General features: G+C 44.4%; 1 protein-coding gene across 3 annotated transcripts in view; it reads right to left on the bottom strand.

Moving 5' to 3' along the window:
• Positions 1-22,500, bottom strand: part of LOC110503343 (neurobeachin) — a 329,781-nt gene that overhangs the window by 239,286 nt on the left and 67,995 nt on the right. For all 3 annotated transcript variants that reach the window (XM_036961703.2, XM_036961702.2, XM_036961699.2), the window contains exons 6-16: positions 20,864-20,990; positions 18,169-18,288; positions 17,279-17,425; positions 14,255-14,452; positions 13,775-13,932; positions 10,687-10,795; positions 9,158-9,310; positions 7,963-8,131; positions 2,672-2,751; positions 1,654-1,716; positions 1,211-1,308 (exon numbers count right to left, since the gene is read on the bottom strand). In XM_036961703.2, the coding sequence (XP_036817598.1) occupies positions 1,211-1,308; positions 1,654-1,716; positions 2,672-2,751; positions 7,963-8,131; positions 9,158-9,310; positions 10,687-10,795; positions 13,775-13,932; positions 14,255-14,452; positions 17,279-17,425; positions 18,169-18,288; positions 20,864-20,990 (1,422 nt within the window). The remainder of the gene's footprint in view (positions 1-1,210; positions 1,309-1,653; positions 1,717-2,671; positions 2,752-7,962; positions 8,132-9,157; positions 9,311-10,686; positions 10,796-13,774; positions 13,933-14,254; positions 14,453-17,278; positions 17,426-18,168; positions 18,289-20,863; positions 20,991-22,500) is intronic.

Below are 22,500 nucleotides of genomic sequence, written 5' to 3' on the forward strand. Positions count from 1 at the left end.
CGTAAAAGCAACACAGCTGAACACACCATCCCCACTGTCAAACATGGTGGTGGCAGCATCATGGTTTGGGCCTGCTTTTCTTCAGCAGGGACAGGGAAGATGGTTAAAATTGATGGGAAGATGGATGGAGCCAAATACAGGACCATTCTGGAAGAAAACCTGATGGAGTCTACAAAAGACCTGAGACTGGGACGGAGATTTGTCTTCCAACAAGATAATGATCCAAAACATAAAGCAAAATCTACAATGGAATGGTTCAAAAATTAACCTATTCAGGTGTTAGAATGGCCAAGTCAAAGTCCAGACCTGAATCCAATCGAGAATCTGTGGAAAGAACTGAAAACTGCTGTTCACAAATGCTCTCCATCCAACCTCACTGAGCTCGAGCTGTTTTGCAAGGAGGAATGGGAAAAAAATTCAGTCTCTCGATGTGCAAAACTGATAGAGACATACCCCAAGCGACTTACAGCTGTAATCGCAGCAAAAGGTGGCGCTACAAAGTATTAACTTAAGGGGGCTGAATAATTTTGCACGCCCAATTTTTCAGTTTTTGATTTGTTAAAAAAGTTTGAAATATCCAATAAATGTCGTTCCACTTCATGATTGTGTCCCACTTGTTGTTGATTCTTCACAAAAAAAATACAGTTTTATATCTTTATGTTTGAAGCCTGAAATGTGGCAAAAGGTCGCAAAGTTCAAGGGGGCCGAATACTTTCGCAAGGCACTGTATATATATATATATATATATATATATATAATGGAAATAGAGTGCTTGGACGGTTACAATGAAACCAGACTGAACTAGTTGGGTGTGCAGGGAAAGACCTCCCTGTCTGTTTTGAGAGTCTGTGTGTCGGCGTGACAACTAAATTAGTTTCCTGATCAAAACAGAGCCATCCCATTTCCTGCAGTGAAGATGCTGAGCACTCTGCAGGAGTCAGTGGCTGATATACATTCATATTTCATAGAACACACAGGGCATACAGTATGTTTTATCATCCATGTCTGATATAAAATGAATATGTTAATATCATAAAATGTCTTACCGAATATGTGAATTATTCAAAAGGTATCATGTAGATTCACAACACAATCTCCAGTATTAGAGATGTGATGTTATTACATGCATTTCGTGCATCAACAGCAAGCGGGCTTTGTTCCCCAAGGGCTGTGCCGTGTGTGTGTGTGTGTGTGTGTGTGTGTTGCGTACCGTATGCCGTTCCTCTGGTCGAAGGCTGGAATCATGGAGGCTGGGTGTTCTGACATCAGAGCCACTACCAGCTGGAGAACATCATGGATATTATCATCCTAGAGAGAGAGAGAGAGAGAGAGAGAGAGAGAGAGAGAGAGAGAGGAGAGAGAGAGAGAGAGAGAGAGAGAGAGAGAGAGAGAGGCGTTGAGGGGAGAGAGAGAGTATGATGGGGAGAGAGAGAGAGAAAGGTTTGAGAGGGGGAGAGAGAGAGATAAAACCCATTGAATTGAATTGAGAGACGGGAATGAGAGAGAGAAAGCGGGGGGTGAGAGATGGAGAGGGGGAAAGAAAGAGAGACAGGGAGAGAGAGGTTTACAGCACCATACAGTAGAGCATTCTCAATGGACAGACCTCTCAACCCTACATCGCTACAGCCAGGACCATGGGGACTTGCCACTCACCTCATGCATGGTTAGCAGGTAGTTCAGGATACTCTGCAGCTCATCCTCCTTCACGCCTCGGTCCTAAGAAATGACACACACGTTTTCACACTGACCAAAGAAGCGATTTATTCCTACTAGTAACAGAAACAGACTGACTGAAGAAGCGATTTATTCCTACTAGTAACAGAAACAGACTGACTCAAGAAGCGATTTATTCCTACTAGTAACAGAAACAGACTGACTGAAGAAGCAATTTATTCCTACTAGTAACAGAAACAGACTGACTCAAGAAGCGATTTATTCCTACTAGTAACAGAAACAGACTGACTCAAGAAGCGATTTATTCCTACTAGTAACAGAAACAGATGGGAAACTGCCTTAGGTTGCCTAATGATCACTGGCAGGTCTGTTAGATACTGTAGTTAACACCAGGGTGTTTGTATGCCAGTATCCAGGAGATAGGCCTAGGCACTGTTAATCAATGCCAGTGCTGAGCTAAGCTGTTGATGGATAATAATTCTCATTTTGGAACCAGTTGACAAATGCTGGTTTGTGAGATGAATATAATATTGCAGCACGTTCAGTGTTTGTTCCCCAGTCTCCTGTTGTTCAGAGACTTTACAGTGATGTAACGTTTAAACACTTCTGATGAGGAACCAGAATCTCTGCAGGAACAGATTGGAAGTTAATTGTTGTTTGAGCTGTGCGTGCGTGTGCGTGTGTATGTAGCTGATGCTGTACAGAATGGTAGATATTTTCTATTGGTAGCCAGTTTATATTCCCTCCGTTGTTCAAATTCTGCTTATTTCTGTAGTGGCCTCGGGCTGCAGGCCTATTTGTTGCAGAAAAGGAGCCTGCTGCCATGTTGTTGAAGCTAAGCAATGATTTGAACACAACAACACGGACGGACCTGAACCTGCATGCTGATTGGACATTATGGTTCCAGAGCAATTACCCATGGTTCCTTTCTCTGGTGGAGATAATAAACAAACTGTTTTTATTTTGGAATGGATGTGTGAGTGTTTATGTGCAGTACCTTGAGGATGAGTTGTTTGAGGAACAGCAACAGGAAAGCCCTGAGAGAGATGATCTCCTGCTGGGTGGGCCTTGGACCATCTGAGGACAAACACAGACCGAGTCACAGGGATCAATATGCACACGCACACACGTCTGAAATTGACTTCACATCTCAGAGCCGATCTATCGCTATCAGAAATCTACAGAGAGCAGTACAACTCAACACGGTGCTGTATGCATAACACTGCCCAACCCAGATGAGTGATCAAATATGAGGGGACAGATATGACACATTACAGACGGTTGGTTATTGATTACAGCTGCAGCCCGGCACTAGGCTCTGATACAACATCTATTATCATTAACTTCACTCTGCTCTGTGGTTTTAAGACATATTGTATTTGAGCGCGTAGAGTAAATGCACTACAGGACCAAAAGTATGTAGACACCTGCTCGTCCAACATCTTATTCCAAAATCATGGGCATTAATATGGAGTTGGCCCCTCCTTTGCTGCTATAACAGCCTCCTCTCTTCTGGGAAAGCTTTCCATTAGATGGTGGAACATTGCTGCTGGGACTTGCTTCCATTCAAGAGCATTAGTGATGTTGGGTACTTATGATGGGCGATTAGGCCTGGCTCACAGTCCGTGTTTCAATTCATCCCAATGGTGTTTGATGGGGTTCAGGCTTTCCCCAAACTGTTGCCACAAAGTTGGAAACACAGAATCGTCTAGAATGTCATTTTATGCTGTAGCGTTCGGATTTCCCTTCACTGGAACTAAGGGGCCTAGCCCGAACCATGAAAAACAACTACAGACCATTATTCCTCCTCCACCAAACTTTACAGTTGTCTCTATGATGTATTGGGCATGTTGTGTTCTCCTGGCATTTGCCAAACCCATATTAGTCCGTTGGATTGCCAGATGGTGAAGCGTTTCCACTGCTCCAATGGCGGCAAGCTTTACACCACTACAGCCGACGCTTGGCATTGCGCATGGTGATCTTAGGCTTGTGTGCGGCTGCTTGGCCATGGAAACCCATTTAATGAAGCTCCCGATGAACACGTCTTGTGCTGACGTTGCTTCCAGAGGCAGTTTGGAACTCGGTAGTGAATGTTGCAACCGAGGACAGACGATTCAGCACTCGATGGTCCCGTTCTATGAGCTTGTGTGGCCTACCACTTCGAGGCTGAGCCGTTGTTGCTCCTAGACATTTCCACTTCAGAATAACAGCAATTAGTTGACCGGAAAGCTCTGGCATGGCAGAAATGTAAAGAACTGACTTGTTAGAAAGGTGGCATCCTATGCTGGTGCCACGTTGAAAGTCACTGAGCTCTTCAGTAAGGCCATTCTACTGCCAATGTTTGTCTTTGGAGATTGCATGGCTGTGCCTCGATTTTATACACCTGTCAGCAACGGGTGTGGCTGAAATAGCCAAATCCACTCATTTGAAGGGGTGTCCACATACTTTTGTATATATAGTGTACGTGGACAGGTTGCTGCCACAGAGATATCGATAACATAGAGCTATTCATTTACACACAAGAACGTATCTCCAGAGTGAAGATAGTCCTCTGCTGTCAGACACAATTTAATCCAACATCTGACTGTCCTATTTCCCCTCAGAAATCAATGGAACCCCTTCAACAAAGGCTCCCTCAGCTCCTTGTGACACTGATTAATAGAAGCCGTCTGAGAACACAGTACAGGGACAGAACATGTCGCTAGATAACAGCATCCTTAACAACACAGCTGCATCCACATGCTGAATCCAACTTAGTCACAACTGTTGATTCTCAGGCTCTCATTGGTTGGTTCAGTCCACCTGCCCTGAGGGTATTGGGCAGGAGGAGGATAAGGTTCACTTTATTGATAAATTATTTATGTTTGTGTTATTAACGCAGAAATCCGCTTTCTCCTCCTCGCTACAGTGAGTGAGTGTGACTGGACTGGTAATTAATCCATAGCAATCATGAGAGCGTGCTTCATATACACATTTTATTATAGATACTTAGGAAATTGACCTAATTTCACTTTCACCCATGACTTGGTTCAGATAAAGCAGGCAGTAATAGCATTGGATAATATTTCACAGGGTTGATCAATACTCTATGTTTTCACTGGGAGGATACACAGATTCTCAGCCCTGCTCAAGATTAGACAATATTGGCGGCGTCCAAAATGGCACCCTATTTCTTATAGTGCACCATAGGGTTCTGGTCAAAAGTAGTGCACTATATAAGGAATAGGGTGTCATTTGGAATGTTGACAATATTGTTACAGCTCCTATCCAAATGGATCAGTTCCAGACGCTGGGAGTGTGGAGACCTGAAATTAGAAATTTGACTTCAGAGTATGTGAACACATACGAGGAGCAGGACCAACAGAGTGTGTGTCTAACAGAGCAAAAGAGAAAGACAGAGCAAAATAGCGAGAGAGAGCGATAGATTCTGTGTGTGCGAGCGCATGTTAGGGATTGAGAGAAATTGAGCCTGCACTGCAGTGTCTGTGTGTGAGAGGATGATGCATTGGTTTAATTTGATGGCTCTCTATTTACAGACTCCCAGAGAAACCAGCAGCAACATTTCCTAGAGACAAACTGTCCCTGCGTCCCAAGTGGCACCCTATTCCCTACATAGTCCACTACTTTTGACCTACGGGCCCTGGTCAAACATAGTGCACTATCTAGGGAATAGGGTGCCATTTGGGATGTACACCTGCACCAGCTCTGTTCCAACCACCATTGCTTTGTTCTTATAATTGAACACTTGATTACAGTATCTACCTGCTCTCTCCCCATCTCCCTCTCCCTTCATCTCTCTCCCTCCCATTCCCTCTCTCCCCATCTAGAGGCAACACCACAGTCGTCTGAGTCAAATGAAAACCAGGTCTAATGGAAATAGAAGGACGATAAAATTACCTCCAGGTTCGGGTGAGGACACCGTCCTCAGTGTTTGACCAACTATACCGTTCCTCTCTTCCGTTTCTCCCACCGGGATTCTAGAACCATCAGCAAAACACTGTCTACTACCCAAATGGCACCCTATTCCCTTTGTAGTGTAGTACTTTTGAACAGGAGGCAGACTTACACTTCTATTCATTTAAAGAACACATTACCGGGAAGATGAACTAGAAATTAGAAAGATGGTCTGTTTCACAAATATGGATTATATTCTACACACACATCATCCAACAGATGTCTCAGCAGACAAGGTTCATCACCAAGATCTTTCAAAGAGTGATCTCTACTAGGATGGAGTAGCTTTGTTTTCTGCTGTGTCTAGTTGAACGACCCTGACTGAAGAGAAACAACATAGCTACATAGCTAGTACAACAAACAGAACATGGCTACTAAGTCCAACAAACAGAACATGGCTACTAAGTCCAACAAACAAAACATGGCTAATACGTCCAACAAACAGAACATGGCTACTAAGTCCAACAAACAGAACATGGCTACTAAGTCCAACAAAAAGAACATGGCTACTAAATCCAACAAACAGAACATGGCTAATACGTCCAACAAACAGAACATGGCTACTAAGTTCAACAAACAGAACATGACTATTAAATCCAACAAACAGAACATGGCTAATAAGTCCAACAAACAGAACATGACTACTAAATCCAACAATCAGAACATGGCTAATAAGTCCAACAAACAGAACATGACTACTAAATCCAACAAACAGAACATGGCTACTAAGTCCAACAAACAGAACATGGCTACTAAGTCCAACAAACAGAACATGGCTACTAAATCCAACAAAAAGAACATGGCTACTAAGTCCAACAAACAGAACATGACTACTAAATCCAACAAAAAGAACATGGCTACTAAATCCAACAAACAGAACATGGCTAATAAGTCCAACAAACAGAACATGGCTACTAAGTCCAACAAACAGAACATGGCTAATAAGTCCAACAAAAAGAACATGACTACTAAATCCAACAAACAGAACATGGCTAATAAGTCCAACAAACAGAACATGGCTACTAAGTCCAACAAACAGAACATGGCTAATAAGTCCAACAAAAAGAACATGGCTACTAAGTCCAACAAATAGAACATGGCTACTAAGTCCAACAAAAAGAACATGGCTACTAAGTCCAACAAAAAGAACATGGCTACTAAGTCCAACAAACAGAACATGGCTACTAAGTCCAACAAACAGAACATGGCTACTAAGTCCAACAAACAGAACATGGCTACTAAGTCCAACAAACAGAACATGACTACTAAATCCAACAAACAGAACATGGCTACTAAGTCCAACAAACAGAACATGGCTACTAAGTCCAACAAACAGAACATGACTACTAAATCCAACAAACAGAACATGGCTACTAAGTCCAACAAAAAGAACATGGCTACTAAATCCAACAAAAAGAACATGGCTACTAAGTCCAACAAAAAGAACATGGCTAATAAGTCCAACAAATAGAACATGGCTACTAAACATCTTATACACTAGTACTGTTTGTCTCACTGTTTTGCAACACATACTAAAGCAAAACAGACCAAGATGTTAGTAGGAACATCCAAAACATGCAATCTATGACACAATATCTATTATTCATCAACGTCAGTAAAAGCAGAAAAACTAAACAGCCCCGGAGAGTCCAAACCCTTCCCCAGATCAGAGTAGAAACACTGCAGAACGTTCCAGAGCTGTCTATATATAAAACTCTCCCTACCACAGACACACTCAGTATCCTACTTCACATAGATCTGTACTGTAGCTCTGCTCAATATTTCATATAGGACTGGTCTGTAGCTCTGGCAAATTTCTCCACCCTACTGCTGATTAATGGTCATAGTGTTCTTTGTTTTCTGGGCTTCATGAGAAATCATTAACCATGTGATCTCTGTCAATAGAGGCTAAACTGCTGCATCAACTATTCATTACACAGTTAATACACATCTACTTCCTCTGTGGAATAAACTACACTTCTCTCCTGTGGTTATGTCCAAATGGCCCCCTATTCTTTACACAGTGCACTACTTTTGCCTGGAGCCCTATAGGATGCTATTTAAGAGACAGACCTGGTTTATCAGCACTGTTCTAACCTGACCTGTAGGATATATACAGGTCTGCTTCCAACCATATAGGCCTGTATCAGAACCTGGGCCTCTGAGCATTCTGAATAGTCTCAGAGAGAAAAAGCTGAGAGGGGAAGATGACATGACAGTTCAGGGTGACTTTGAATTCCAACACGGCAGACAGCCGCCTCATGGCAGCCTGTTACTACACAGAGAGAAGATGCCTGTCATCTCTGGACCTGTGGTGTGTGTCTGTGTGTTTACCCAGTCCTTTAGGTGTAATGCCACTGCTGGCCTCAGGGTTGCAGGTCCAGTAGTAGTACTTCAGACTGTGCATCAGCTGCAGCACTGTCCCAATACGGCGGATGGTGGTGTAGATGGTTGCCGTGCCGATAAACTCTGCAGACAGGTACGTGTACAATGAGAGCTGGACCTGAGGGGAGAGCACACGCACACACACACACACACACACACAATTAACCTATACCCAGTGATTCTACATAAATATAGCTGTCAGGTATAATCTTTATAACCTACTCCAGGCTGATTAAGGTATCATATTAAGGCTGTGAACTGGTCATATTAAATGAATGCTGTATTAAAGAGGTCCTAGCTGACCTTAGCCCATCATCCTCCCTGCAGGTGTAGAACAGAGAGAGAGACAGGTTGCTGTGGCTGACCCCACATTCCACTCTATTAGAACACACTATAACAGTCTCCTCTCATCACTCCCCTCTTATTTCCTCTCCACTCCTCTCTCTCCATCTCCGCTCTGCTCTGTTCAGTCTCATTAATACGGCCTCTGTAATTAGCAATTGACTGGACAATAATCCCACACAGTCCCTCTACAGCTTTTATTCCATCTAACAGAGAGAAGAGGAGATATCTAAAAGTGCTCTAATCTAGTGTGTTACCTCTGTCTGCCCCTCTCGCTCTCTGTGCTCCATGTGAGAGAAGTGTATGGGGGAGGGGTCTGAGGTCGACCTCCAGAGACTCTCTCTACCTCAACTCCTGAGACATTGCCCCACAACCGTTATGTATTTATTCATAAGAGCCACCAGGGGCGGTGCCAGTGAGGAGAATGGATTCTCCACACAACCCAGCTCCTCTGATCCGCCTCATCCACTACTTCACGGGTCATTATGTATTTTCAGTCTAAAACATTTCAATACTTCTCAGGGTTGAGGAGCTGATGGTGACAGCAGGCAGTAAACCTCAGTCAGTGGTGAAGTCTTCAATTCGGAGGAGAAAATATCCACTAATATCAGGACCCGAAAATATGTTGTGTTACATAATGGATCATGGTAGAAGTGAGTATTGCTCTAAACAGTCTTCAGTGAGTCAGAACTCAGGTGGGTTACCATGGAGCTACCTGGAACCAGTAGAACCAGTTTGGGTGGGGCTCATCTTTACGGGGGACAAGGTCTACCTTGGCGGGGGGTGTGGGGGCAGGACTTACCTTGGCAGGGGTGTGTATCCAGATGGCTGCGTTGAACAGGATGTGGTCACAGAGCTGTTTGAGGAGTGGTGCTCCGTGGGTTAACCCGTCCAGGTATTTAGCGAAGGACAGGAACTGCTCAAGGACCGCACGTGTGATATGGACCCTGGAGCACTGGAGGCACAGGGACTGGTCAGACCACTGGATACTCAATCAATCAATCAATCAACCAGTCAATCAATCCCTCAATAACATATACTGTAAGCCAACCATAGAGTTGGATAGAGGGTTCACTTTCCACAAAGCCCGTTTTAGCATGGGCAGTGCAATTGAGGAGTTTCACCATTTTGAAGTAGTAACTGGAATGTACAGACATTTCACCAAACAAGCAAAGTTTGAGAGCATTTGACTGAGCATGCAGACTCAGAGGAGTCCTGCTGTTATCATTGTTGTCTGTCTTTCTGTCACGTCTCCTGACCAGGTAGAGGTAGTCTCTCCTAATATTCTAGCTGTGGTATAAACAGATCTGAACCAGATGGCAGGATGGTGTGAGTGTGAGAGTGCTGGCAGCTGGAGGGAGAGGAGAGAACGCGAGAGAGACAGAGAGAGAGAGAGAGAGAGAGAGAGAGAGAGAGAGAGAGGGATAAACTGTTTCCACCGTCTGGCCCCTGTTACAACCACCTGTTCCTGGCCCTGAGCTCTGGGCTCTGCTGGACTCCGGTGGATAGATGTCAGGATGCTACAGGACAATCTGTCTGTGTCCAAAAAGGCAGCATTTTCCTTAAAAAGGGCCCATAGGGCTCTGGTCAAAAGAAGTGGACTATGTCGGGAATAGGGTTCCATGGAGGACACAGCCTGACAGCGGCTGGCGGGGGAAGCAGTGAGGCTACATACCCTTCAAAACACAAAGTGGATTCTTCTTCCAAATCTCTTCCTCACCTCTGTGCCTCTCTGCTCTGTTCTTTGATCTGTGGTTTGATCCTATCCATCTGAGGCCTACTGGGCTCCATGTTTCAAACAGCATTAAAGAGTCTGTCTGACTGGTTGGCTGATGCCCTGTTGTGTCCCTGTCTGTTTCAGAACCATGGATCTATTTCTGGTCCTCCTCTGATATCCTTTGACCAAAAGTGAGGAGTAAAGAGGCTTTTGAACTAAAGAAAATATTGAGGGACATTGGTTGAAAGGAGGTATCTTTAAATAACTGTCATCAGCTGTTGCCAGGCACACCATAGGAAGTAAGAACGGGTAAACTGAAATGACTCCCTATGTAGTGCAATACCTTTTGTCCAGAGCCCTATTAGGCCAAGCCAAACCCTGTAGCTTTGTTCTAACATAGTGTACTATATGGAGAACAGCGTGCCATTTAAGGTACAACGTATGATGTATTGATTTCATTGATTTTGATTGATTTAATTGATTTGATTATTAAAAACCCATATACTGTAGCCACAACATCACAGCAAAGCAGTCAATACATAAAAAACAATGGAAGATGACAAAGAGTCCATGCCATCTCCAGCGTGTTATAGGTTTTAGGTTAGAGTTTCTACCTTCTCCAACAGAAACCCGATTACAAGGAATCCTTTCCCTCCCAGCATCTGTTCCTGCATCGCCACCGAGCTCTTCAACAGGTCAACCAGGAACACCAGGAGGGTGGCACTGCAACACACATACACACAGGTTTATAAGGAAACAGACACCGAGACACACATCCGGTGGGGTGCAAGTGTTCTGACATAAAAAGATAAATGTGTCAAAATACAGATAAATTGCTCCTCTACTGTTAAATACCACCATTATGTCATACATTATGGTGGTCCTAAGGCTGTTTGTCTCACTAGTGTAGATGCTCCTCTACCATCTTTAGGTAAACCCTGTTCCTCTGAGATCCTAACAGTCAGGTGGTAGAAAGGGAACATTTTATAAGGATATCTTCATCTTCTGAGGAAATCAGCAATCAGCTGGAGACTGTAGATCCTAACCCCCCAGCTCCCAGCCTCATCTCCTAGCCCCCGCCTTCTCTCCAAGCCCCAGCTTTCTCTCCTAGTCTTAGTCCCAGCTCCCAGCCTCATCTCCTAGCCTCAGCCATCTCCTCTAGCCCCAACTTCATCTCCTAGCCCCCGCCTTCTCTCCAAGCCCCAGCCTTCTCTCCTAGATTTGATTTGATTTAGTCTTAGCCCCAGCTCCCAGCCTCATCTCCTAGCCTCAGCCATCTCCTCTAGCCGCGACCTCATCTCCTAGCCCCCGCCTTCTCTCCAAGCTTCAGCCTTCTCTCCTAGTCCTAGCCCCAGCTCCCAGCCTCATCTCCTAGCCACAGCCATCTCCTCTAGCCCCAGCCTTCTCTCCTAGCCCCAGCTCCCAGCCTCATCTCTTAGCCCCAGCCTTCTCTCCTAGCCCCAGCTCCCAGCCTCATCTCTTAGCCCCAGCCTTCTCTCCTAGCCCCAGCGCCCAGCCTCATCTCTTAGCCCCAGCTCCCAGCCTAATCTCCTAGCCCCAGCCTTCTCTCCTAGCCCCAGCTCCCAGCCTCATCTCTTAGCCCCAGTCTTCTCTCCTAGCCCCAGCTCCCAGCCTCATCTCTTAGCCCCAGCCTTCTCTCCTAGCCCCAGCGCCCAGCCTCATCTCTTAGCCCCAGCTCCCAGCCTAATCTCCTAGCCCCAGCCTTCTCTCCTAGCCCCAGCTCCCAGCCTCATCTCTTAGCCCCAGCCTTCTCTCCTAGCCCCAGCTCCCAGCCTCATCTCTTAGCCCCAGCCTTCTCTCCTAGCCCCAGCGCCCAGCCTCATCTCTTAGCCCCAGCTCCCAGCCTAATCTCCTAGCCCCAGCCTTCTCTCCTAGCCTCATCTCCTAGCCCCAGCCTCATCTCCTAGCCCCAGCTCCAAACCTCATCTTCTATCCCAGCCCATCTGCTAGTCCTTTTATCAGCCTCTAATCCTAAAGACATGGTGTCCTCTGAGAAGAAGTGGAGAGACTGTTTACTTCTGCATTGGGGTCAGTTACTGTCTTTGTAGTGGGTCTCTCAGTTAAAGCCTGTCCTGACAGAGTGACCGTGTCTTGGCAGTCTGACAGAGGCTCTCTATGACACTCGCTAATCCGCTTTCAGTTTGATATGTCTTGTTGTACAGTATGTGTTCTGGTTGATGTCTTTTCAGAGAGACTGGTCAGAATTGTATGATGGGCTGATCGCTTATCAGATGGGCAGCTTCCTGGAGTCCTGTCGTTACATTGATGAGTTTCATAACTAGATTAGAATCTGGGTATGATGCCTTTGTCCCCGGGGGTGAGTTTCAGTTTATCCAAGGATAAAAGGTCGGAGTCTTTTTAGGTTCATCGAGACCTTGTTTGCAAGCTCCATGTGTGTACAGACAGAATAACCTCTAAAATAAAAAGTAGAATCTAAAACCCCCATGTAAAGATGTAGGTCTATTTGTGGTAGACATTTACTCTGTTTTATTCTGTATCATGTACACTAATTGTTTTGAGTGTTTGAGTTAATTCATTTGTGACTGATACATCTGATTTGAGTAAGTGCATTCCTCGTTTTTAGAGTAACTGTTTAATTTAATTTACGTTCACAATTTAGTTGGACTATTGGTAAATCCTAAATTGTAGAGTTAATTACACAACCCAGAGTATATGTTTGGGTCCTAACTTAGCCTTAACGAAGGGATGCAAACTAAATTTATAGATGCTGAAATGTTGATGGTAAGGAATTAGCTCACAATATCCGGAAAATCAGGAATTGCATAATGGTTACCTTAGACAGCCACATGTAATTATAGTATTCCGTGTGGTGATACGAAGATTAGCTATCTTGCTATATCCTTTAGATATGCTTACCAGCCTATAGCATTTATATACATGTTTATGGAGTAAGTTAAACTACATCAGTATGATAAACTAAATCAGTATGATAAACTACATCAGTATGATAAACTACATCAGTATGGTAAACTACATCAGACACACTATATGTCCCTTCATTCATCAACCAGAGTATACTAATTACACAAATCCTCTCTCCGATACCTTTTGAACCCACACATCATCTGTTACGCTGCAGTACCTGCTGAAGATGCTGAGGACCAACATGAGCCATCAGTTAGTTTAGAGGTAGACTCACTGGAACAGGCAGCAGAACCAATACAGTCACTCAGAGTTCACTAGCTGGCATGGGTTGGAACACTACCCAGCAGGCTTAACTCAGGGCTGGGACTACACTACCCAGCAGGTTTAGCCCCTGCCTGAACCAGATAGAGGGCCCTAGGCAGAGCAGAGCCTGGCTCAGAGCTGCTGTGTGTGCATCTCCCCAGTGTGGTCTCTGTCACTGAGCTAAATCAGGATTATGGCCGAGCTCTGATTGGAGCAGGGCTCGTGGGGGGCTCTGACAAGGACAATGCTAGACCTTCAGGACAAGGATCAGCAGGGAGGAGTAAATTAGAACGTTGATTCTCAGCATTCTCATAGTAGAAGACTCACACCCTCACTTGATGAAACTTCCTGTACTCACCAGATTGTAGTCCTCAGATAGGGAAAAGGGACCGGGGACAGGTGACAGAGACAGGACAAATACTCACCAGAGATGAGAAAAGGAACAGGTGAAAGGGGACAGAGACAGGACAAAGGGACAGATACTGTACTCACCAGACGGTAGTCTCCAGCTGGGTCTCATGGTGCTGGTAGTTGTGCTGGTCGTTGGGTTGATGGTAGTCCAGCTGGGAGAAGAGAGGGAACAGCACCTGGATTCCTCCTATAGAGTGGATGGCACTGTGGATGGAGTGGGTCACTATGGCCTTCACATCCTAGCAGGGAACAATACAGTGTTAGTTTACTATAACTTCATTATATGTGGATTAAAAGGACATTAGACGAGACTAACCTATTTTATAAGGACATGGGGTGAAACTTACAGTTGCTGTCAAATATATTGGCACCCTTGCACGATTCACTATTTCTTCTAAAATAAGTTGAAATTGGGTAAAAATAGCCATTCAAAGTTTTAAAAAGAGAAAACAGATCATTCTGATCAATTGCACTGTATTGTATTGCTTTGTAAAGTGCAAGGGTGGCAACATATTTGACGCCATCTGTACGTGTATTATAAGGGCATGTAGTGAGACTAACCTGTAGCATAAGGGCGTGGGGTGAGTGGACAAAGATGGAGGCGTTCTCCTTGGGCGATGACTCCAGGCAGAGCTGGGCGTCAGTAGCCTTGGCGTTGTAGGTGAAGGAGATGGAGCTGGCCAGCTTGCCATCATACAGGACCTGCTTATGGTGCTCCGCCAGGTGGATGTCACTCTCCGACTTAAACTTAAACGTACTCTACAGAGAGGGGAGGAATAGAGAGAGAGAGGGAGGGAGGGAGAGAGGCAGAAAGATGAGGACAGACAGAGAGTGGGAGGAGAGAGAGAAGAGAGATGTGATAAGGCATGGTATCGTGACAGCTCATTCCTCTACTAAACTCTCAGCAGCAGTAGTGTCATATTCATATATTAATGGAACATGATGCTGATCGATAAATGAGTCACTCAGTCGAGGATATGGCAGACATACGCCCCCTTTGGAGAGATTGGGTACCCCTAGTAAACTGGAAAAAAAATCTGTCAAAAATTGTTAATATATGCAAATAAAAATTATTATTGGATAGAAAACACTCTAAAGATTCTAAAACCGTTGGAATTATGTCTGTAAGTATAGCAGAACTCACAGGGCAGGCATTCTTCCAAACTAGTTTTTGTGGCCATGAAAGTTGGAGCAACTTTGACGTCATGGCCCCCACCCTTCCCAACCAGCTATGATTCTGCGGACACTTTCTATCTCTTCCGCTAGATGTCCTCTTTCATTAGGGCTTCAAACCGTTCAAATCGCGCGAGAATTGACCCTATGGGAGTGAAATTAGTGCGTGCCACGAGAGAATAGGCTGTGCGTATGGGCGCGAATTGGTCACAGCCATTCCTTTGTTTCCAGCACTGAAGAGAAGGGCAGACGATGGCCGATTGAATTGAAGTTTGTTTTGCACGTCTAAAACATCATAAAGCTTGCTTCTGCACTTAGTTTGACCTGTTTAGTCGACATATAATGTGTAATTTTGAAGTTTTGATGCGCAACTTATCCGGACCAGAGGACGTTTTGGGTGCATTTCAGCTGATGTTATTAGCAGTAGCTAATACAAAGACGCAAGACTTGAAACCAAACGATGTATTGGGTAAGTATGAAGCCTTCCAGAACATTCTGAACGAAGACCATCGAAGGTAAGGGAATATTTATGCTTAAATCTGTGTTTCTGTTGACTCCAACATTACGTGGAAATGTAGCTTGGAACTGAGCGCTGTCTCACAATATGGAATAGTGTGCGATTTCTGTAACGTTAAAAATAAATCTAACACAGCGGTTGCATAAAGAAGCAGTGTATCTTTCTAACTATATGTAGAACATGTATATTTAGTCAAAGTTTATGATGTCTATTTACGTTATCTTGCCGCGCTACATAGATTTCCTGCGGGCATTTTTGAGTAATTTCTGAAGGTGAACTCACTGTAAATGGACATTTATGGATATAAATGGCATATTATTGAAAAAAAAAAATATGTACTGTGTAATATGTCATATTACTGTCATCTGATGAAGATTTTCAAAAGGTTAGTGAGCGATTTATTTTTTAATCCTGCGTTTGTTGATTGCATGTTTTGGCTATTGAAATGAGCTGTGTCTGGTGGTGGTTTTACATATATATGTGCTATGTTTTCGCCGTAAAACATTTTAGAAATCTGACTTGCTGGCTAAATGAACAAGATGTTTATCTTTCATTTGAGCTATTGGACTTGTTAATGTGTGGAGGTTAAATATTTTTAAGAATATTTTTGCGTTCCATGCGCCACCGTTTCAGCTGCACGTGGGAGGGTTGATTCCCAATTGGGAACCAGTATCGTAGACAGGTTAATGTAACCAATCCATTAAGGATGGCAGGTGAGAGAGGAGCTCAATTAATCAATCAACGCATCATCAATTGGAATGCTATTAATCAGGAAATCAGGAATGTCCTCTCAACGGAGGAGTGAATAATGAATGAACGGCCACAGACATAGAGGAGTGATGAGAGGCGAGATACATCCCTCTTCTAGCTACATACATGATGATTCAGATGGGGAGAGATGAGACCTACACTGAAATAGTTCTGAACTCTAGAGCTTCCCTGAAACCATTCAAAGTAATGGAGCTCAGTTGTTCTGCCTCCCTGAGAAGATCAACTATACTGTCTATCCTACGTCTCACTATAGAGATACACCATAGGTGACTGTAGCACCATGCAGGGTCTATCAGCCTTCTCTCATAAAGAGATGTAGATAGTTGAGATAACAAGCAGAGTAGACCGGGCTCGGTAGACCAGACACACAATGGGACTAGTATGATCCCAAGAACTCTAGTTGACAACCTCCTGGGGCCTGGTAGAGTAGGCTCAGTCTGCAGGCCTCTACAGCCAGCATCACTCTGGCAGCTCCACTATTACATGCAGACAGCTCCTTAACAGATTCTACTACCAAGCCATAAGACTGCTGAACAACTAAATCAAATGGCCACCAGAACTATTTACATTTACACCCCCACCCCCTAGACTGTCCCGTATGTGGGTGTCTCCTTGACCCTGTTAGACTGCCGTGTCTGGGAGACTCTGCCAACTGACTGAGATTATAATGAGGCCTTTTCTAAACACCTCAGTTACTAACCAGCTATCATTATCATTAATATGAATCACCATTCATTATATTACATCACAGAGACAATTACATGGAAAACAAGGTGCTAGACTAAGGCCAGAGACTGGATGAGACAGGCTATGAATAACTATGGTCCCAACCTACACTTGATTAACGACAGACACTGCTTTCAGGTTGGCTTGGGTGTGCTTAACAGTCCAAAGCATAGTTTCAGGGGCAGCCAGAGAACAGAACACAGTACATGTAGGGTATACAGTGTTAGGGCACAGGACACATGCAAGCATAGCCCTTTGGAAAGAGATGCCAGGTATCAGGGAACAGGGAATTGTAGCAAGCAGCATTGTTTTCACAGATTGGTAGGTGCAGCAGGATGTGTGCATGTACCATTAAAGTTAATCCTATCCTAACCTAATTCAGTCTGCCCAGTACGTACCTTATAGCCCGCTCCCAGCTGATGAATGGCAAATATCTGAGCTGGGTTGAGAGCCTCAGAGAACACATAGATGGCCCCCAGCTGACCACAGAATACCCTGTTAGCGTCAGCTGTCTCCGACGAACCCAGGAAGCACTTATCATAACTCTGTAGAGGGAGAGGAGAGGGTCAGTACACGGGCACACAGAGCAGGGGATTTATCATAGCTCTGTAGCAGGAGAAGACAGAGAGAGGGCTTATCATAACTGTGTAAAATGAGACGAAGATGGATATATTTATAACGGTCAAACATAAACCACAATATGATCTCTCTCACTCACTCACTCACTCACTCACTCACTCACTCACTCACTCACTCACTCACTCACACACACACACACACACACACACGCGCACACACACGCGCGCACACACACACACACATTTTGCAGCGATATGCCATTCCGTCTGGTTTGTGCTTAGTGGGACTAGAATTTGTTTTTTCAACAGGACAATGACTGGTACTATATCTGTCTCTGGGAAATGGTTAGGGCCATTATGCGGACACTGAGTCAGAGATGAGAGGATTGGGCCATGTCCTTTAAGACATCCAGCAGACTCGGACAGGGGAAGCATCATCCAAACGTCAAACACAGCTGAGTAGCAGAGCAATTAACAGACCCCATAAAAAAGACAGCTTTAGAATGGGCAAATAGGATAATTATGAGAGTGCATGATTCACAGGGCCTCTAATAGATTGTCACTCAGAGAGTGAAACTGTTCAAAATGTGCCTGTGTGCCTTTCTGAACATGACCTTGCAGAGGGCTCACTACAGGAAGGAACAGTGACAGGAGAGTCAGTCAATCAATCAATCAAGCATCAATCAACCAGCAATGAGGCGCATTCTCACATCGTTGGTGTTGACGTGCCAGGCCATGTCGCCATAGGAGACCAGCTGGCCGTTGACATAGCAACGGATCTCACTGTTCCTCCAGCGGTTGTAGATATGCACGATGCTGATCATGTACCACTGAGAGAGAGAGAGAGAGAGAGAGAGAGAGAGAGAGAGAGAGAGAGAGAGAGAGAGAGAGAGAGAGAGAGAGAGAGAGAGAGAGAGAGAGAGAGAGAGAGAGAGAGAGAGAGAGAGAGAGAGAGAGAGAGAGAGAGAGAGAGAGAGAGAGAGAGAGAGAGAGAGAGAGAGAGAGAGAGAGAGAGAGAGAGAGAGAGAGAGAGAGAGAGAGAGAGAGAGAGAGAGAGAGAGAGAGAGAGGATGCACTAGAAACGACAACCCATTCAGTCCCACTGTATGAACAGGGTTTTAAACACAGCCTAGTGTTTGCATTGCAGTCACCCAGGTCATCTAGAGAACAAATAGGATCATGTGATTCAGTAGCTCTGATCTCATGCATATTGCATTATTACACAGGCCTACTGCATAGCATAGATAACACAGTATTACAAACCATACAGTTATCCATACATTCTGCATGGTATAGACAACACAGTAATCCAGACCATACAGTTTCTCTGATACATACGAAAATCTAACCTGTACACAGATCATCTCAATGTAAGGCTTTAAATGAAGCAGTTACAGCTGCAACCCTCACTATGTTAATCTACTGCAGATCAACAGGATTTAGACACATCATTAACATGACTATGGCCGAGTGGATCAGATTACTCCAGTTGACGATTAAGAGGCAATACCCCCTTTTAGATCACTTCTAATCACCAGGAGAGCAGATCATTGATTTGAGGATATCTTTAGATCAAAGTCTGCCCTCTACTTTAATGATCACTGATGACTTCACTACTAGAAACGTTGACCTGGTGCAGAGAGGAGAGGACGAGAGGGGGAACATAATTCTGTACATACTGTAGTAGTGCACTATGTATAGAATAAGGTGTCATGTCAGAAACACCATGGTTACTGACAGCTATTTAACCGAAGGCTGTAATTGTCTGACAGAAGCCATGAGCCTTGAACCAGCCTGTTATCTCTACTGGGACAGAGACAGGTAGGGTGTCAGACATCCCAAGATACATTACACTCCCTCGCTACACTCTCATCTCATCTCACTGTACACCCAGCTGCTCCTGTGAGGAGGTCCCTGTGGGAGTGTTAATCAGAACAGGTAATGATGCTTTCTCTCTCTGGTCTGAGGAGAGTCAGATCAGATTGTTTTTTTGCTCTGAGGTGGGTTTTTTGCACAATACCTGCTGAACCATGACCACCACCCCTACATTTAAAGGAACAGTGACAGGAAATGAGCATTAAATCTGTGTGCTACTTCAGGGGCTACATCGGTGTGAATGCGCAAATCTGATAGGGGTCACATTGAGTGTGGACAGTCAGAAAAAAAGATTGGATACAGAAAGAAAATCTGATTTGGGTAGGGTGGCTGTGTAAACACAGCCTAAAACGCTTGATACATGACCACAGAGATCATTAAGGGGTTTTCCTGATCGTACCCACATGGCAACAAGCTGGTGGTGAGGCCTCATTCATAACATACTGACCAGATCAATACAGTCCTATAGAGCAGCACCTCAACACACCATCACTCACACATGGGACCTGCACGCTGCTACATAAGCACTCTACTGATCATCAGCTATATGACCTGTAGGCTGGTATAAATAAGCACACTGACCATTGCTCATTGATCACTAGCAGGGTAACAGATGAAACCTGGTCACCCTTGTAGTTTCCACTTGCCTGGCTGAACTGCAGGCTTTTCGGTGGCACAAGGAGCTAAGAACGTTTCAGGAGGGCAGTCATGTCTGTTTGCAATGTAGAGGTCCCTGGTTCTGGTATCGGTTTGAGATGGTACAATTAAGCAAGCACAGCGACGTCCGTCAAAGCAGGAGGCTGATGAAATATGGCTTATCACCTAAAACCCTCACAAACCTTTACAGATGCACAATTGAGAGCATCCTTTCGGGCTGTATAACCGCCTGGTACGGCAACTGCACCACCCACAACCACAGGGCTCTCCAGAGGGTGGTGCGGTCTGCACAACACATCACTGGGGGCAAACTACCTGCCCTTCAGAACACATATAGCACCCGATGTCTCGGAAGGTCAAAAAGATAATCAAGGACAACAACCACCCGAGCCACTGCCTGTTCACCCCGCTATCATCCAGAAGTCGAGGTCAGTACAGGTGCATCAAAGCTGGCACCAAGAGACTGAAAAACAGTTTCTATCTCTTCCATCACTGACACAGAGAGGCTGCTGACTACATACAGACTTTAAATCATTGGCCACTAACAAATGGATCACTAGTCACTTTATTAATGCCACTTTAATAAGGATGTTTACATAACTTGCATTACTCATCTCATGTATATACTGTATCTATAACATCTTGCATATACCACTCGGTCATTGCTCATCCATATATTTACATGTACATGTTATTTTCCCATCCCTTTACTTAGATTTGTATGTATTAGGTAGTTGTTGTGGAATTGTTAGATTACTTGTTGATATTGCTACACTGTCAGAACTAGAAGCACAAGCATTTCGCTACACTCGCAATAACACCTGCTAACCATGTGTATGTGACCAATATAATTTGATTTAAAGAATCTCTTACCTTCCTAGGTTGAAAGTCATATTTGACACAGTGCTGAAAGCCTTTGCCTTTAGACTTCAGCGATGTCACGATCAGACAGTTGCCCACAAAATGTGCAGAGTAGCCGATTCCTTTACTGGTGCGAAAGCTGCAAAAGAAACGGTATCAAAATTATGAGGTGCGAACATTACATTTCTAATTTCAGATTGGCTCCCTAGACTTGATGTTTCACATTGTAGATACTCAGGAAAAATAATGCCTTTCTCTCACTGAAGTAATGATTATCATGCATCTATCAGGTTTATGTCAACCGAACACAATCCACAGCAGAAGGATAATGATAGTAACTATTGTGTCTGTTGCTGACTAATTCATTAGTACTTTCCCACTCTGGTCATTCCTCTCTTTACTTTGCCCTCTCTCTCCCACTCCCTCTCACATTCTCTCCCACTCCCCCTCACATTCTCTCCCACTCCCTCTCACATTCTCTCCCACTCCCTCTCACATTCTCTCCCACTTCCTCTCACATTCTCTCCCACTCCCCCTCACATTCTCTCCCACTCCCTCTCACATTCTCTCCCACTCCCCCTCACATTCTCTCCCACTCCCTCTCACATTCTCTCCCATTCCCTCTCTCATTGTTCCAGGCTGTTCCTCTCCACTACTCTCCTCTCCCTTTTCATCTCATCCCTCCCCTCCTTATACCCCTCTCCAGTCCTCTACTCTCCTCTCCTCTGCTCCCCTCCTCTCCTCTCCTCCTCTCTAGGGATTAATATGTTATTACACTATCTATTTGGAGTAGTGGTTGATAATCTCTTCTCTTGAGGCTATTGATCTCTCTGTTAATTACCCACAATGCACCACCAGACGTGGGCTGTGGTGGCTAGACATTAGTCTACATTAATAGTCGTTACCATTGTTCCTCCCCCTTACAGCCCATATACCCTGTCTCTGTACCTCCCTCTGATCCCAGCCTGCACACACACACACACACACACACACACACACACACACACACACACACACACACACACACACACACACACACAAGCTTGTACCAGCCTCCACAGTTCAGACCTGGGCTGGTTTTAATCACCCTAATCAGAACTCATTCCTCCTTTAAACTGCACTACATCATCAGGAGGAAGGGAGTCCTCAGACAGAGCTGCTTATAAACTTTAAACCTTGAAAAGTGGATGAAATGAAACACAACTTGTGGTCATAATCTGCTTACTGATTTAGAGGGAAGGTCAGAGGTCAAACACTAAAGTTACTGGGTCCCCACTGCGCAGACGTCAGTTCAACATCTAGTTTTGATTTACATTTGAGTGGTCAACTAACTGAATTCAAAATTAACAACAATCTTTGGATTTAGGTTAAAAGTTGGGTGGAAAAAATATGAAATTCTCTTACATGAATTACTTTTTGCAAATCCAATCAGTTTTCGATGTTGATTCAACTTCATCACATTGAATTGTTTTGTTGAAATGATGTACAAACGATTGAACCAGTTTTTGCCCAGTGGGTCAGTGCAACAGGTGGGGAACTATTCACCAGTAGAGATATGGTTTATATGTGCTACTCACCAGTAGAGATATGGTTTATATGAACTGATATGGTTTATATGTTCTACTCACCAGTAGAGATATGGTTTATAT

This window comes from Oncorhynchus mykiss, chromosome 24 (assembly GCF_057628025.1).
Source record: "Oncorhynchus mykiss isolate SJ-2025 chromosome 24, ASM5762802v1, whole genome shotgun sequence".
NCBI lineage: Eukaryota > Metazoa > Chordata > Actinopteri > Salmoniformes > Salmonidae > Oncorhynchus > Oncorhynchus mykiss.